This window comes from Astyanax mexicanus, chromosome 1 (assembly GCF_023375975.1).
Source record: "Astyanax mexicanus isolate ESR-SI-001 chromosome 1, AstMex3_surface, whole genome shotgun sequence".
Classification (NCBI taxonomy): Eukaryota; Metazoa; Chordata; class Actinopteri; order Characiformes; family Acestrorhamphidae; genus Astyanax; species Astyanax mexicanus.
This window is the reverse complement of record NC_064408.1, coordinates 33,548,559-33,565,817: the sequence shown is the minus strand read 5'-3', so window position 1 is coordinate 33,565,817 and position 17,259 is coordinate 33,548,559. Positions and strand designations below refer to the sequence as shown.

General features: G+C 38.3%; 2 protein-coding genes across 4 annotated transcripts in view; one reads left to right on the top strand and one right to left on the bottom strand.

Moving 5' to 3' along the window:
* mark4a (MAP/microtubule affinity-regulating kinase 4a) overlaps nt 1-8,425 on the top strand; it is a 45,155-nt gene extending 36,730 nt beyond the window's left edge. The window contains exons 16-18 of one of the 3 annotated variants that reach the window (XM_022666606.2): nt 357-439; nt 1,986-2,030; nt 2,940-3,100. In XM_022666606.2, coding sequence (XP_022522327.1) covers nt 357-439; nt 1,986-2,030; nt 2,940-3,010 — 199 coding nt within the window. In that variant the 3' untranslated portion in view covers nt 3,011-3,100. The other 2 variants (XM_022666597.2, XM_049466579.1) reach the window with 2 other exon arrangements.
* An 893-nt stretch (nt 8,426-9,318) lies between these two features.
* ckma (creatine kinase, muscle a) lies at nt 9,319-17,086 on the bottom strand. The gene is made up of 8 exons (XM_007260973.4): nt 17,009-17,086; nt 14,856-15,064; nt 14,452-14,606; nt 13,776-13,908; nt 13,144-13,315; nt 11,495-11,618; nt 11,180-11,369; nt 9,319-9,842 (listed from the first exon to the last, which is right to left on the bottom strand). The coding sequence occupies exons 2-8, from the start codon at nt 15,046-15,048 to the stop codon at nt 9,664-9,666; spliced, it is 1,146 nt and encodes a 381-aa protein (XP_007261035.1). The 5' UTR covers nt 15,049-15,064; nt 17,009-17,086; the 3' UTR covers nt 9,319-9,663.
* Nucleotides 17,087-17,259: the final 173 nt, after the last annotated feature.

Sequence of the window (17,259 nt, the reverse complement as noted above, 5' to 3'; positions counted from 1 at the left end):
CGCTCTATACTACACAGTTCTGAACAGATCAATAGGTGCACACACATTTAATCAGTTCAGCAGACTCTGCAGAAAGTACACACAGGTGTATTTAAAGATGCCGATGTGAATGAAAGTTAGAGTAGTGTTATATGTTTACTCTAATCTACATTTTTTTATTCACTTTCTGACTGATAACATTAGCATGCGTGTGAGAGAGGAAAAGTGTGTATTAACAGTATAAATGCTGTGCTAGTTTATACTGCTGCTTATCCTACCTCCTAAAGATTTACTGCTTCTTCTGCATTCTCTCTCTTTCTCCCTCTCTATCTCACTCTATCTGCATCTCTTTCTCACTCTTTTTCTTGCTCTGTCAGGGTCAATCTCGACCCGTCTAAGAGGCAGGGTTCTAATAAGTCAGTTTCGGGTTGCACTCTTCCACAGGGATCCAAAACAGTTAGTAAGTTCCCACACCTGACGCCGGTCTGCCCTGTCTGCCTCCTTCCTGTTTCTTCCTCTCCTCTTTCTTCTGCTCTCTCGCTCTCTGTCTCTCTATGCTTGGTTTTATGTAAAGTTCAGTTAGGCTGTGTATGTGTGTGTGTGTGTGCACACATTCTTGTCGGTTTGGATGCATGTCTGTGCATGCAGTCAGTTTATTGTGTGTGTGTGTGTGTGTGTGTGCATGCTATTATTAGAATGTGACAGAAATAGGTGGGGCTGGATAACATGTTAATATTTAGTCTTATTTCAATAAATTTGTTATTCTGAGCGTATCATGGGTATCAGTGGGTATTAGTCTTATTTAAATTTATTTGTTTTATTATTTAAGTATTTAATTAGCATTTTTTTAAAGAACCTGACACTATTAATGCATTTTATCAGCCTATCAAACTATTATTATAAATTTTGTGTCGTCAAAATTTCTTTCAAAATCGCAATACAGTATTTTTACATTATCACCCTGTCCTAGAAATATGAATCTTGCATTAGTCAGATTTTTGACTATTGACATAAATTCAGTTCAATGCTAGCCCACCAACCAGCATGGTGTTAAAAACTTGTTTCTGGCACTGTATGATATAAGGACATATAGTCAGGTCCATAAGTATCTGGACAGTGACTAAATTTTGTCTTGTACTTTGCACCCTAATGGATTTAAAATGTTTAAACATATTTAAGTCTAGGCTCTTGGTCTGAAGCACAGGGAATTATCTGTCAAACATGGTGGAAGCACTGCAATAGCACAGACATACACTGACATGCCCAAAATCATGGGATAGCAGTGTGCATCAGAGAAGTACAGCTTGGAAACATCCCCACTTGTATTAGATATGCCAGATAGATGAGACATTCAATTTTTTAGGTTGCTTTTTTAAGTTGTGCAGAGGTTGCAGACATGGCAAAAGTCATGGGATAGGAAATAGTACCAAGTCCCATGATTTTTGCTGTGTCAGTGTATTTAGCTACCAGTAAAAGAGTCACAGGAGTTGACTAAGGATGTGACAGCTGATAAAATAGTTAAACGTGTTTAGATTTATAACTTCTGCTCTGATTCAGGGAAAATAGCAAAACTGATTAGATAGCACTTTAGAGTACAGATAGATAATGAATAATAATAATATTCTGAAAAAACAGAGGCAGTTATGTGACCTTATCCCAATTAAACAGCTTTTCACTGACTGATGACAAAACTGAAGGCAGAAAGACAAACAAAAAGCAGCAACTGAAGAAATTTAGCATTGTGTATGCCTATTAAAAAGTGATTGTTATATGGACACTAGGGTATAGATGGACTCATCCCCGTACTGCATGATCAACACCTGACATGAATTCATATAATATTTCAGCTTCATTATCTTCAGGTGTGTTTGTGTGTTTGCACAGTGTTGCACGTCTTTCCACAGTGAGGCTGTCTTGCGGCTGGTTTGGTTGTGCGAGTCATGTGGCATGGTCGTACCCTTGCTGTAGAAACGCTCAGTGTGTTAAAACATGCTCTTGTGTTTCAGGGTCACAAATGAACCTGAGAGAGTCGGCCGACCTTCGCTCTCAGGGTGAGCATTCGCAATAAACAACAGCAACAAACAGGAGAAAGATAACAAATATCAAACAAAATCAACACATAATACTGATACATTTGCTAGGATAAAGCACAGAATTATGCTGCCTTTATTTTAGATATTTTGTTATTGTCAGTGCAGGCTTTTAACTGGTACAGAGAGAAGTTTATTTAAAAGAATAAATGATTAATCAACAGATATAGATAGACGTGCAGCTCCTTCTCTCATTCCCAATGACCAAGCAGTGTTTTGTGACCAGGGCTCTAAACCGGTTTGTGGAACAAAAATAACAGCTGGAAACATGCAGTATTTTTAAAATGATCAGACATCCACTACTGTTATGAAACTAAAAATTCATATTTAATCTTTGTTATTGGTTAATAACATATTTTCATTCCATGTAGCCCACTAGCTTTATTAAACCCTTTGATTGTTATTCATGTATGGGACAGGGCAGGGCAGTCTGCAGTGTTTAGAAATTAAACTTTCATTTTACACACTTGCTGTGATTTAAAAACTGTTACTTTAACAGCATAGTTATTTTTATTATTATGGTATTGAATTACTGTTGGTATTGGCAGATACTCAAGGTTGCACTAACGATACTGGTATCCAACATAAAACAAAGGAATTGTGCCACCCCTACACCACTACTTGAATGAGCTTGTATTCTCACTTTCAAAAAAACATAGCGCATGAACAAGAACAAAAGACTTCTGCAAGTATGTACAGTTTTACCATCAACAAGCAATAAATAACGAAATGTTCAGTTAAGTGCAGCAATATATTTATAGAATACTCAGTATAAGGAAACCAAGACAATAATCTTTTTTATTGTAATGTAATTGTATTAATAATATTTTTACATTATTCTCTCTTTCCTCTCTCCTATTTTCCCCTCAGTGGCCATCTATCTGGGGATCAGAAAGAGGCCGAGCCCTGGCCCGGGGGAGGGGGGTGGTGGGGGGATGTGAGACTCCGCCCCTCCCGGCCCCCCCGCCCCCCCGCTCAGGTGGTGCTGGCCGTGCGCGAGGCGGCACGGGGGTGCGGCTGCCAGGTGAGCCACGCCGGGCCCTTCCTGCTGCGCTGTAGCCACGAGGCGCCGGGTTCGAAGGTCGCCTTCCAGGCCGAGGTGTGCCAGCTGACCCTGGGCTCAGCCGAGACCAACGGCGTGCGCTACACACGCTTGTGGGGGGCGCCGCTCGCTTTTAGACATATCGCCTCGCAAATCTCCAAAGAGGTGGAGCTTTGAGGGGCGGGGGCCCGGAGCAGGACACGGCCCCTTCTCCTCTCTGTCATCGTGACAAACAACAGACTTGGCCCCGCCCACCTCTGGTTGCGTTGACTTTAAAACGATTTACTCTCTCCTCCAGTGAATACACTCTCCTGATATACTCACACACACACACACACACGCATATAAACAATCACACACTAGGGCTGCACGATATTAAAAAAATACAGTTTAGCGATTAGATTGGTACATATTGCAATTGCAATATGCCCCTAAAATAGATAAAAATGCATTGACGAGATTGGCCTGCATTATTTTACAGCAAAATGATTGATATTTGTTGAATAATGTGGACGCTTTAATTTCACCCAAACTCCTGCGAAGACAAAGACAGCACAGAATACAAAACGCAGTCATATCGTAGCTTTCTGCAATATCAGTATTGTGAAGCCCAGTATCACAATAACAATCAACTACCGATATATTGTGCAGCCCTTACACGCACATCTGAAACTACGTGACACAGCGTGTCAACGCGCACACACACACTTTTCCTTGAAGCAACCTCATCCACAGGACCTGGATTGATTCCAGAGTAGTATTTTTATTATTGTTCTACTCATGAAATTCTATTATTATCACCATTCAGTTTTCTTGTTTCTTATTTTACCACATAATAACTATTTTGTAAATCCTCTTGCTGTTTTTATCGGCTCACTTTTTATTTTTTTCCATTGTTTTTGCCATCTCAGACCCAGATGTCATGTAGATCTTTAGCTACTTGAAAGCATTAATGTCCTTAAAAAATATCACCAACCTCCCCTATATTTCCCACTACCACCTCCTGAACCTCTGATTAAAGTCCCGTTGGTTAACAGATTGTTCAGTCAGTTAAACCAAACCTAATCACAGACAAATATATCAGGGTACAGTTTGTCTCATATCAGGCTAGAGCTACACTTCAGTGATCACAGTACTAATAATTGCTAACAGTACCCCATCAAACTTAATGTGGCCTGTATTGACAGTGTGTTTCAAGTGTTTTACAGAGTAATGTATTAAACTGATTGATAGTGGTAGTAGATACCACTTGCAAATCAGGATTAGATAAAAATAAATGCTGGATTAATTCTGGAACACAGCAAAATATAATCACAGACAGCTCTGAAAAAAATTAAGAGACCACTTCAGTTTCTGAATCAGTTTCTCTGATTTTGCTATTTATAGGTTTATGTTTGAGTAAAATAAACATTGTTGTTTTATTCTATAAACTACGGAAAATATTTCTCCCAAATTCCGAATAAAATTATTGTTATTTAGAACATTTATTTGCAGAAAATGAGAAATGGCTGAAATAGCTTTCAGACCTCAAATAATACAAAGAAAACAAGTTTTATATTTAAGTTATATAAGTATATAAGTTTTAAGAGTTCAGAAATCAATATTTGGTGGAATAACCCTGATTTTTAATCACAATTTTCTTGCATCTTAGCATGTTCTCCTCCAGTCTTACACACTGCTTTTGGATAACTTAATGCCACTCCTGGTGCAAAAATTCAAGCAGTTCAGCTTGGTTTGATGACTTGTGACCATTCATCTTCCTCTTGATTATATTGCAGAGGTTTTTAATTTGGTAAAATCAAAGAAACTAGTATGTATATAATATATAAGTGGTCTATTACTTTTTTCCAGAGCTGTATATTACATATATAGATTCAACACAGATGCAGGATTTCTTTGTGTTCAACAGTAGCGTGTGTAACCTCAATGCAGGATTTCTCTGCTAGCTAGATAACTAGCTAAAAGTCAAGTCTTCTTCAATAGGAATGGTTTATTCTGTTTGGGCAGTCTTAACTTTAGGCTTCTATTATGCAGTTTACTAAGAAATCTTGCTTGGGGTTGATACAGCAGACTGACCCTTCTAGAATAGATCAGGAATCGTTTATCATATTGTAGCACTTCAAGTAGCAAAAGGCATAATTACAACTCTGAGCTCACCCCCACTTTCCTTACCCTTTCTGAAACAGACTGTTATTGGCTGATTTTCCCTTTTTCCACACATTCCATTCAACTCTACAGAGACTTACTCGTACAATGAAAACTCTGCCTCCTTTTATCTAATGCGAGTAGAGCTGAGCATTGTGTCAGAGGAAGGAATGTGACTGTGTGGCCAGTCAAGTGGCGATGACTTAATGAATGAACCACAGAGCATGTGGCAAAAGAATTACATATTACTTAACCCATGAGAGCCCAGACCCATTTCTTAATATTGATATCAGATTCAGAAATTATACATTTAGTGAGCAGCTCATTCATGTTTGTTTCTTATTGTGGGAACATGACTAAATATTGAAGATTAAATTCTGTCTTAAATTTTAAAATGAAATTTTTTTAAATCAGCTACATTTTTTTTGTATATATATAAAAAAGAACTGTTTATGTAAAGTTAACCAGTAACACACACTAATGTTTATTAGATTATTAGGCTAGCCCTAGTGGTGCTACACACTGTGATATGTGAAGTATTTTGCCATATACAGACAAACATGTTGGTGAATCTGTAGTGTTGACGTGTAAAACATTGGGATGCTCAAAGCATTGAGGCCAATTTAATTAGCAAATTTAAGTCTGTACTGCCAATACTGCAGTCAGGATTAACAAACAATATATTGTGCAGCCCTAATCTATGTTATTATTATACATTATTTTACCAGGGGTTTACAGATATATTTTCCTTTGTCAGTCTTGGGATACCACAGCGACGGTGCTCACTGAACATGAATAATGTAAAAGGAGCTAAACGACTAAACACACGGGTATAAAGAGGTTATATTGAAAAAGAGTAACAGCCTATTTATTTAAGGGAAAAAGAAACCCAAATTAATGCAAAAGAGTTAATTTTTGGAACTGTGTACATTGTTATTTTTTTTTAAACTAAGAATGTTAACTAGTTAATTTAATCAATATAAACTGAACTTTTAAGTGCTTCATCTTAAATGTGAACTGACATGACACTGACAACAGCACTGAGACATTCATAGGTTGAAATAATCCCCTCCATCTAGTTTAGACCAAGCAGTTAAACAGGAAAAAAATAACTTACACATAGATTTACTCACCTTCCTGCTTTATTCAGATGCAATTGACCAGAACTTGAGCTAAAACCACTACTTTAAAAAAAAAACTTGTAGACTATTCTGCAGCAAGCGAGGGAAGGAGAGAGAGAGAGCGAACATACGGAGAGAGAGAAACGGAAGCAGGTAGGACTGCACAAATGTTCATAGGCACAATCTTTCAATCCTTATAGGCACAATCAGGCACTTCCAACTCTGTGGAAAAGTATTTAACCATAAACTAATGGAATCAGATCAGATATTCTCCTGACCACTAGTTTAATAGGGGACGGTTCTCCATTGTGCAGTGCTGTGGTCCTTCATGACTGGTACAGAAGGAAAGCCATGGTTTTGCCAGGCATTGAATTATAAAACTATTACATCATTCCTATTAAAATAACTTCTGTTATTAATAACAATCATTATAATTACGATAATATGTGTTATAATAAGTGTGTTCCAGGTGGACACGGGCTCTGAATGATTTTATATATGTGTTTTAATTGAGGCAAACCATCATCATAGTTTACCTCAATCTTACATGGGTCCCATCTAGGCCCCGTGTTCTGTGTTCAACCCAGATGCGACCCATATTTAAGCCTTCCTGGTCCCAACCCTGACTCCTAACATCCATATTTGGAGCCAACACGAAACCTATTTACAAAACTTTCTTGGACCCTGTTACACTAACCCTACAGCCCCCACATAGGCATGTTATCTATGATAATTACCAACAATTGAAGAAAGCACCCTCCAACAACACCTAACTGACACAAGCTCAGCTCCACTCATCCCATACCTTTACCCTAAACTGCAAACACTGTATGACCCCTGCTTCCCTCCTGTCCTTCTTTCCCTTCATCCCTTTATCTTTCCACCTTCTGTTCGTTTTTCATGTCTGTTTTCCCGTGTATTCAGTATGTGCGAAAAGAAAAAGAGGAAAAAAAAAAGATCAACTCGTGGGAGGATCATGGGAAACTCCTCGTCTCATCGTTTTTGTCTGCTCCTTGATCGGACTCCTGTACTGGAGACGCTTCCCAACGTCAAACTCCGAGCAGCGTGTGTGAAAGAAGAGCGCAGGACCGGTCAGGGCCGCGTCTGAGCCGGACAGCAGGCGGCGTGTTCAGACGTGTTCAGACGTGTGTTTAGGCCTCCATGCGCTCGCTTTGACTTGAATCAGCTGCATCCTATGGCTCTTTTGGGTAATGCCCAAATCCTGCCACCGGAGGGCACTAATGTCTTAAATGTGAACACTTCAATTTGTGGATATTTGCACAGGTACTTAATTTATTTTCTAGGATAATTATCTTGGGAGAGAGAAAAAAAATCACTTGATTTATATCGGTCAGACCTTGACTGTATATAAAGATGAAGAAGATGAAGATGATGATGAAGAAAATAATAATATGACTATAGTATTTATCTTAGAACCTCCAGGTTAATTTCTAGCTAGTGCAGAACTACTCTGCTAGCTCTCCAGAACCTTCTGTGTGTGGTGAAGACAAACAGTTACCTGCAGTCATGCATGACCCAGAGAGAGGGGAAGAAAGAGAAGGGAAGAGCGACAGAGTTGATAGGGATAGAGACTGAGAGAGAGAGTGTGTGTGTGTGTGTTTGAGTGAGAGTGTGTGTGTAGGACAGGCACATATTTTCCAGGTATTGCAAAAGCAGATATAAAGTGTTAATTGGAGTGTGTGTGTGTGGCAAGTAAATATGTGTTTAAAACCAGGGATGTAAGTGAGAGGGTTGCAGTCAGGTGCTCTGAAAGCAACACATTTCGCTACAGTTGTGTGTGTGTGTGTGTGTGTGTGTGGTATGGTATTTCTCATAAAGCATTACTCTAATATGCAATATGATGGAAGAACAGGGCAGAGACAGTGGCAGAAGGAAGGATGGATTTGGCCCCTGAGGCAGTTTGCTAAGAAAACTTGTTTTTTTATTTGTATTTATTTTTTGTTCCCAGAAGTCTGTGCACCTCTGGCCAAGCGAGAGAAATGGAAACAAAAGATCTGGAGAGAAATAAAACTTCACTGATGTTGAAATGACCCCTCCGCGTGCTCTTCTTACACAATGCAGATCTCAGTATGCACCAGGTAGACAGTGTTTTGTTCATACCAAGAAGTGTTACAGACCAACTTTTCTCAACCTGTAAGTTAGATCCGACTAATTAAAAGGAAATGTAAAAACGGTCAAGGCTATAAATATCTTAAAATTTGAAATATTTGTGTATATGTATTTCATATTCATAATTTAGACCGATAAAATTAAATTTAGGCCGGAGGTAAAATATTTAGAAGAATGGTTTAAATTTTATTTTTGAATAAGGCTTTTTTTCAATCTGAATCTTTTTTCACTTGCACAATATAGCAATATAGTGTAGTGTAACAAAACTAGAATTGTTTTATGGATGTTCAAGAGTATATTAACAATTTCACAATTATTATTTTTTTATTTTTCGGGGCTTTTTTACTAATAAAAAGTTTCACCAAATGTACTATATTTATTTGTGTATGGAGCCACTTAAAATAGTAAAGAAAGTAACTGGTTTCTTCCAAATAGAGAAATATTTATATGTAATCATCTGTTGGAAGGGCTTAAATTACACCAAATGGTGTTATACTTTAATAAGTGTGTATATTATTGTACATTTTTCACTGATTATCCCAACTTCTTTACAAAGAACATAATTTATAATATCTGATGATGTGGTGACGAGAATCCCAATCCTCTTTTCAGTGGGATGGAGAGAATGCTCCATTTTCTTTTGAATTATATAGAAGCCTTCTCTATACTCTTTATAAACTGATTTTAAAGCTGAGATCATATGATTCAACATAGAGAAGTGGTTTAATCCTGCTTTAATGGAATAAAACCTGCTGTAATACTAGCCTGTTGTAGAAAAGCAGACGTTTAAAGGAAAGATAAGAGCTGTGGGTGTGTTTGTCATGGGGTACATTTTTATTGAATCACAGTTTGATTGACTTTTTACAACCAAAGTTCAAATTGAGGTGAAACGGCGACGCTAGGCTTTTCTGCCCGCGCCAGGAATCTGATCCCAGGATGGTACCGACTGAACAGCAGACAAAAAAGGGGGGAAATACCAGAAAAGAGAAAGGAAAAGAAGAAAACAAAAAGAGGAACAGAAGCAAGATTGAAGCAGTCTCTCATCATGAAGCACGGTCTTCCGAATACTGCCCGTTCGCACAATGGATGGATGGATGTAAAAAAAAAAGAAGAAGAAAAAGCAAAGAAATGGAAGAAAAAAGAAAAGGCTCCCTCTTTACTTCTGGGCAGGGATCATGCTGTCGATGGCCTCGCCCTTCTCCAGCTTCTTCTCCATCTCAACCATGAGCTTAACACCATCCACCACGCACTGCACCTGATCCACCTCTGAGGAGCCGATACGGTCAGCGTTGGAGATATCAAAAACTCCACCCACGGAGGCAGTGTCCACACCACCTGAGAGAGAGAGAGAGGAAAAGAAGAAGAGGAGAGAGAGAAGAAGAAAGGAAGACAGAGAGATAATTTACTATTAGAGTTGTGACAGTCCTAGTCAACTCGATAGTCCTAAAAAAATTCTTAGATTTCTTAGAGCTTCTTAAAATATTGTTAAGCATTTATGAAGATTTTAAATTATTATTATAAAGTATTATTTTTTTTTATTTGGGAACACACTATAATTCATCATTATTAGAGTATGACTTTTCAAATTCTAATTCTGCAGTTTAAATTCGTCATGAATCTGAAGAAGATCCTTTGTTACTATTTTTTTTCTTTAAGAACAAATGTAAGAAAATTCTTAGGAAGATATTAGTGATTGAGACTCATTCTTTATGTTTAGTGACTGGATTCACTGCCCTACTTTGTTCATATACAACAAGAGGACGATTTGTATTATACTACTCTTTCAGAATATACAGCTCTGGAAAAAAATAAGAGACCACTTAAAAATGATGAGTTTCTTTGATTTTACCAAATTGAAAACCTCTGGAATATAATCAAGAGGAAGATGGATGATTACAAGCCATCAAACCAAGCTGAACTGCTTGAATTTCTGCACCTGGAGTGGCATAAAGTTATCCAAAAGCAGTGTGTAAGACTACAACTACCTCTGTTTTTGTTGATTTTTAGTTTAATACGTAATTTGAACACACAAACTGTCTCTTACACTGTGTCAACAAATTTCTTAATGAATAGACGAATAGAAATTATCTAAAATGTCCTATAGTAAACTCTTTTTACATTGACTGCTATTGAAAGTTAAGAAGGTTTTATTTCTCCGCTGTAAATCATTGTTGCTTTTTAGGAGATACAGGTTTTTCATTGGACAAGGATTACATTACGATTAATTACGATACTTTGAACATGATACGTCAGAAGTTGTTAATCAAGGTAACAAGGTAACAATTACTTTTCTACACCTACAACTATGCCAGATATTGAACTTTGAGTTTAATTTGAGATAGATATTTATAAGAACCACCTGGTCATTACAAGAGACATAGAAATAGATCATTAAGATCGTTCTTATCTATTCAACATAAAAAAGTTATCAAATGCCAGCAAATCAGACCTCAGTGCAGTTTAAATTCAGATGGGCCGAAGTCAGCTTGGTTAACTGTGTTGCTGTATATCAAAAATCACGAGTTATCTCAAGTAACATTACAGGCTGTCTAAAACCTGGTCTGACATTTGCATTTATGTCCTAACCAACAGTGTCTAACCTCGTATCATCATATCATGTGTTCGTACATATGTGTTTTTGTGTGTGTGTGTGTGTGTGTGTGTGCACATGCCTGTGCCACGCTTCTGCAGGCGCAGTCTGGTCAGGATCTCCTCAAATTTGGCGTGTGTGCTGAGCTTGGGCAGTTTGACATGGACACCACCACGCAGACCGGTGCCCAGGTTGGAGGGGCAGGTCAGGACGTAGCCCAAGTGTTCGTTCCACATGAAGCCATGGTTGTGCTTCTTGAAGACCTCCTCAATCTAGTGATGAGAAAACAGCAAGAATGAAGCCAGCTAAGTTAATCAAATGAATAAAATCGAAATCCTCCTGCTACACAAGCTGTAGCACTATAAAGTCTATCTGTGTAGTCGTGCGTGCTGCACACCTTGTTCAGGCCGACGCAGAAGCGCTTGAAGACCTCTTTCATGTTGCCACCCTTCTGCATGGAGATGACACGGAGATGGTCCTCCTCATTCACCCAGACCAGGAAGGTCTTGTTCTCATTGTGCCTGCAGGGCAAGGGGGAAACACACTTATCAGACACAATGTCCCAAATCACATCTTAAAAAGACCCTTTAAAATCATACAACCTCAATTCCAAACCAAAATGATGACAGCAGGGCATCTCAAAAAGTTGTGACTGTGTGCACAGTGCACAATGAGTTCTGGAAGTGTTACTGAGCCTGTGCAGTGATTTTCAGTACCAAATAAGTACAGCCTGTTTTTAATGCAGTGCAACCTGAGGGCCCAAAGATCACCAGCACCCAGCACTGACCATCAGGCCATCATCATTTGATGATATTACGTACTGTAGATGGTGGTATGACAAAAGTCCTCGCAATTTCTTGTTGAGGAACATTTTCAAGGCATAGTAGACTATTGTAGATGTAGATTATTGGTAGATTTCGCTTCTCTAAAATGCTTTGTTGATGTCCAGTCATGTCATTTAATTGCAAACTACTACAATTGCAGCTTTTATTTATTTTTTATTAACTCTCCTATTATGTTCATTTATCAGGAGCAGCAATGCTGTTTCCGGGTCATATTTACCTGGTGCATGTTAAACCATCCAAAAGATGTCTAAAACAAAAAAAAAAAATCCTAAAAAGCCAATTTAAATAGTTCATTACTAACTCCATTGCTAATTATTCTATCAATATTTAATGCATTGGTGTTCCTTACCTCTAACAGGTAATAGTTTAATTAGGATTATTCACAAATCTTTCATAAAAAAAATTCATGTTCATACCTTTTTTAATGTTTCACTACATTGTTACTTGACCAATATAAAAAACATTAGTTCTACATAACATTAGTTTTAGTTTAGTTTTTGCACGGGGTGGTTGCAAATATGTGAAATGAACCATTTTCATATTGTATGTTGATTACACTAATTAGGGCAAGCAGAAGAAGTTTCATACTGAAAAAATACTATACATACTAAACTATTTTTTCAAGATCTTCGAACTGTAAAACGGGTCAATTTGACCTGTAACATAACAGGAGGGTTAATACCCTCACTTTTTTTGTGTTGATGGTTTTCATGTAATGGTAAAATTGTAAAACCTTTTAACATCTGATATGTGTTCTTTGTTTTATTGTGAATAAAATGGGTCTATGGGTTTTTGATCTATAAAATTTGCATTGGGGATTGAATTGAGGATTAAATTGCGTTGTATTTACAAGACAACAGAAGGGAAGATTTTTAAACTTTGAAGCAAGCTCCTTTCTTTAAACCAGCTTTTCTCAACCCTGGTTCTGAAGGCACTCTAACCTGCATGTTTAAGTGGATTCCTTCTATTAACAGTAGTTCAATCAGGTGTGTTGGAAATATATATATATATGCAGGGCAGGGTTCCTCCAGGAGCAGGTTTGAGAAACTTTGTTCTAAACCCTTCATGTAGTCATTGCAGTCCAACCTACATCTCTAAACTTCTAAACAATAACTTTTCACATTGTACACTGACCCAAGTCGTGCACCCTACACCCTACGCCCTACCCCTAATCATTTACCCTTCACCCTCCATCACTCACCAGATGCCTCTTGCATCGGGCCAGTCGCGGGCCATACCAGCAGCCAGCAGCAGGGGGGAGACGGGTTTGTCAAACAGGAAGTGGTCAGCAATCAGCTGCTCCTGCTCAGCATCGGTCATGGCTTTCAGGGGGTAGTACTTTCCCTTGAACTCGCCATCCAGGCTGTTCAAAGCTAAAAAAAAAAAGAAAGGAAAAAAAAACATAATCAACACATAATCCTATATATATATATATATATTGCATTTATTTATAATATAGACATAAAACTATCCTAAATACGAATAATACAAATACATATATTTCAATTCTGGTGTCTGAACATCTTAAAAGGGATATTGATACATTATTATGTTATTTTATTCTCATATTCTTATATCATATGAAATGAAATATCGTTTATTGGTACTTTTTGAGGACGATAAACAAAAATGTACTTTTGTGACAGGTCCATGGTAACTTATTTACACACCTTTGCTTTTGTACAGGTCAAAGGAATTTAATTTAATCTGCTTGTGTGTGTGTGTGTGTGTGTGTGTGTGTGGCTATCCTTTACACTATTAATTTGTAAAGTTGCTGTTTTTAGATACTTGTTTTTCATTGGACAGCGAAGATACGAGTTCACTTCAGCTCACCCTCAACGGACAGCTTCTCCACAGCTCTGCGCTCTCCACGGCTGTTGTGGGGGGGCAGGGCGTATCCCTTAATGCTGCGGCCAGTACGCACACGGCTGCTCAGAACGTAGTTGGGGTCCAGGTCATCACCACCCTGTGAAGAAGCATCCTTCATTTAGACTAGTTCACTTAAACTAGATCTTTACTAGCATTCATAAAGGAAGTTCTGTAGCTCAGAAATTGGTTCTGGATGGTGATAGGTTTGGGTAGAGGTGGGCAATGTGACGATATTTTATAAATTCATGATACAGTTTCTTTGATCGTCTTAACAATATGTATATGTTCTGTTTTATTCATTTGGAATAAAAATAAGTGTAGTTTTTAAGCATTCGTCACTCCTTTATTTTAACTATGGCAATGTGTATCAAGATAAATATTTTGGTTATATTATGATTTATTATGATTTTATAGGCCTAGGCCTTAGCTATACTATCAAGTTGAATCAGGTGAGATAAATTATGGAAAAAAACTACCATACTGGAGTCTGAGATTATTAATTGTTCCATGCTACAACTGTAAAGACCACAACCACAAGTTTTAGCTGTAATCTATTATTTGGTAGAATTTTAAAATGAATGTACATAAAGTTGATTATAATCATGATACAAGTGTGCATTTATCTGAAAATCGGAGGCACCTTCAGGTTCTCGAAGTTCAGGTCGGTCTTGTGCTTGTCAGTGGGTTTGTATCCACCATGACGGTCGGAGATGATTGGGTCGAAAAGGTCCTTGAACACTTCATAGGATTCCTCATCACCAGCAACACAGCCGACAGTCATGATGAAGGGGTGACCTGGGTACGAAGATCAAATTCCACCAATCAGAACGCAGATCGCAGACATTCAAATCACTATAATCAAGACTAAAGGATGTCTGTAGAGTTGCTGTGTCCTACACTATCCAGCACAGCTTTTATATATAAGCTTTTTATTAACACCATGACCTTATTATACCATCATTCATGGCTTCTATTCTAAATCAATATGTTGCTTATCTCTGGATTGTGTGTGTGATTGTGTTTTGTATATCTGTCTCCACTCACCAGGGTTGTCAACACCAGTCTGGATGACATCATCCACAGTGAAGCCAGTGGGGGTCTGCTTGTCTCTCAGCTTGGCGTACATTTCCTTGGTCAGCACCTTGGCCATGTGGTTGTTGTGCTTGGTAAGGTCGGGATATTCCTCCTCAACCTTAAAGTTCAACTTAAAGTTGTTGTGGGTGTTTCCGAAAGGCATGATTGCGTTTCTGACACTGTAAATAAAAAAATGAAATAAAAAAGTTGGGGAGAGGATGAGTTGCTATGTGGACAAAATTAGATTATTAACTCATAGCAAGTTATCTAAGATTATCTTGATCCTTAAACAAATAAAGTGAGCAAAAATATATGTATAATCATCTAATATTTAGCCGACTTGAAGACTCTGTCTAGGATAGTCAGTCTAGGAATCCACTGATGACACTTTTCCTGCAAGCACTTACAGATTAATTTAAGCAGATATGTCATTTGTTGATACTCTCATACTCCTTTTAATAAACTATCTCCAGTAAATAGAGCACATTAGTAGTTTTCTGCTTTCAAGCTTGTAAAAGCCTTGCAGGACACCCAGTCCAACAGCTGCAACAACAAAAAAAGGAATTACAGGGGTCTAAGGTCCTCTGCAATCCTAGCGACCCGGAGAACTCTGGGCCCTCAGCTGTTATATCATATGTCTGATACAGCTAAGAAAAGGAGGGGTCAGTTGAGGCTCTATATGCAGAGTCGTCTATTTTTGAGGAGTGCCCCCTCCCCCACCATCCTCACATTACATTTAGATTCAACCACCAGGCTACGTCTAAATCACTGCAGTCACGTATGTATGTATGTTCCACTGTGGAACACTGCCGTGAAAACTTAACATCTGTATACACAAGTTAATAATCCTGGAGACAAATGTTATGCGAAGAAATAGCATAAGTTAATGGTTATGAGTTTCTAAGACCTTTGATTTGCTTTTGATTTGCTTGTTTTTGCACAATGCTCCTTATTTTGCATCCTGTAGAGTTTTAACAATCTCAAGGTCATGGCATTGACATTTTGAAGGATAGCAGGTCTTCGGCTTGTACCCAGGTTCCTCAAATTCATCCAGCCATGTTGCTAACATCATAAATGACATAACTGCATGTAGGCTGGTTCAAAGCACTGGCTAGTGTATTACTGTCTAGCCAATAAGAACAGATTGTGTTTAAAAAGTGTTCTAACTTCACTTTAACTGTGAAGTTCAAACAAATCATTTGCAACCCAAGCCACTACACAATTAACATCTCCAACTTTCCTAACATTTCATAGCTCTGTTTTGCTACTAGAACATTCTCCAGTCTGTCTGAGCTTGCAGAGAGACCCTAGTGTCAGGACCTGCTCCAATCCAACCAGCATGTGACCAGGCATTAAAAATAGCTGCAGGAAGAGAGACCCGTCCCAAATGGAGGCATGGAGTCCATGCTGGAAGCTGTAAGTCTTCCGAGACTATATTTGTCAGCCTTCTGACAGCAGGAGTGCAGAATCCAGATCAGGTTTTGTGGCTTTTACATGCGTCTGTAGGCAGCAAGGTGCACAGCCGAAACCTGACCCCAGACCAGTAGTCGGACTCTTGATAAAAATAGAACTACATTTTTACAGTTGCGTCAAACTGTAAGTCATGAACAACTGTCCAGCAGAAAGCTGATCAGCAACTATGTGTTCCCTCAGCGCACCAAAGCCTGGGCCTGGCTTTACAAACAGACGTCAAATTCAGCGTCTCCATGTGTTACCAAAAGCATATTTTGGATAAATGTCTTTTTTCTGCAAAATAAACACAATATTCCTCTGTACAGATGTTGCACTGTAATCAGTGCTTCAGTTGTTTCAAGGAAACGATAAGCCGTCATGCATTTAGCAAGCAAAAATTAGCACACATCTGCTAAGCTATAATCATTAATGCAACATTTGTAAATGCAGCAAATATTTTGTAGTTCTCTTTACTATATTGTGTATGTATTTTAGCTTTTTTTCCTCTCTATTAGGTTTTATGTTAAATGTTTTTTTTAAATATCATCTAATCACCGGTTCTTCTATTTCTTTCTCCTCAAAGCATATATATATATATATATATATATATATATATCAGAGGATATATCATAGGGGACACATATCATATCATAATCGTTGGATTTCTTTACCTGCACACAGGACAACAAAAGAGGCAACAGTCCTTGGGATCAGTTCCTGTTCACCAAAGCCGAAATAGGGGTCACCCAGCGGAGAAAGGTCCAGACTGGCTATATATACTGCTAACCCCAGTAGCCATTGGCTGGTCCATTTTAGAGCCTGGTGAATTGCGATTGGACAGGGCCTGTCTCTGATGCCCAGTTTAGCTTACGAAAGGAGCCCGCATTTACATTTCCGTCATCTTAGACGGCTTGGCAGCTGT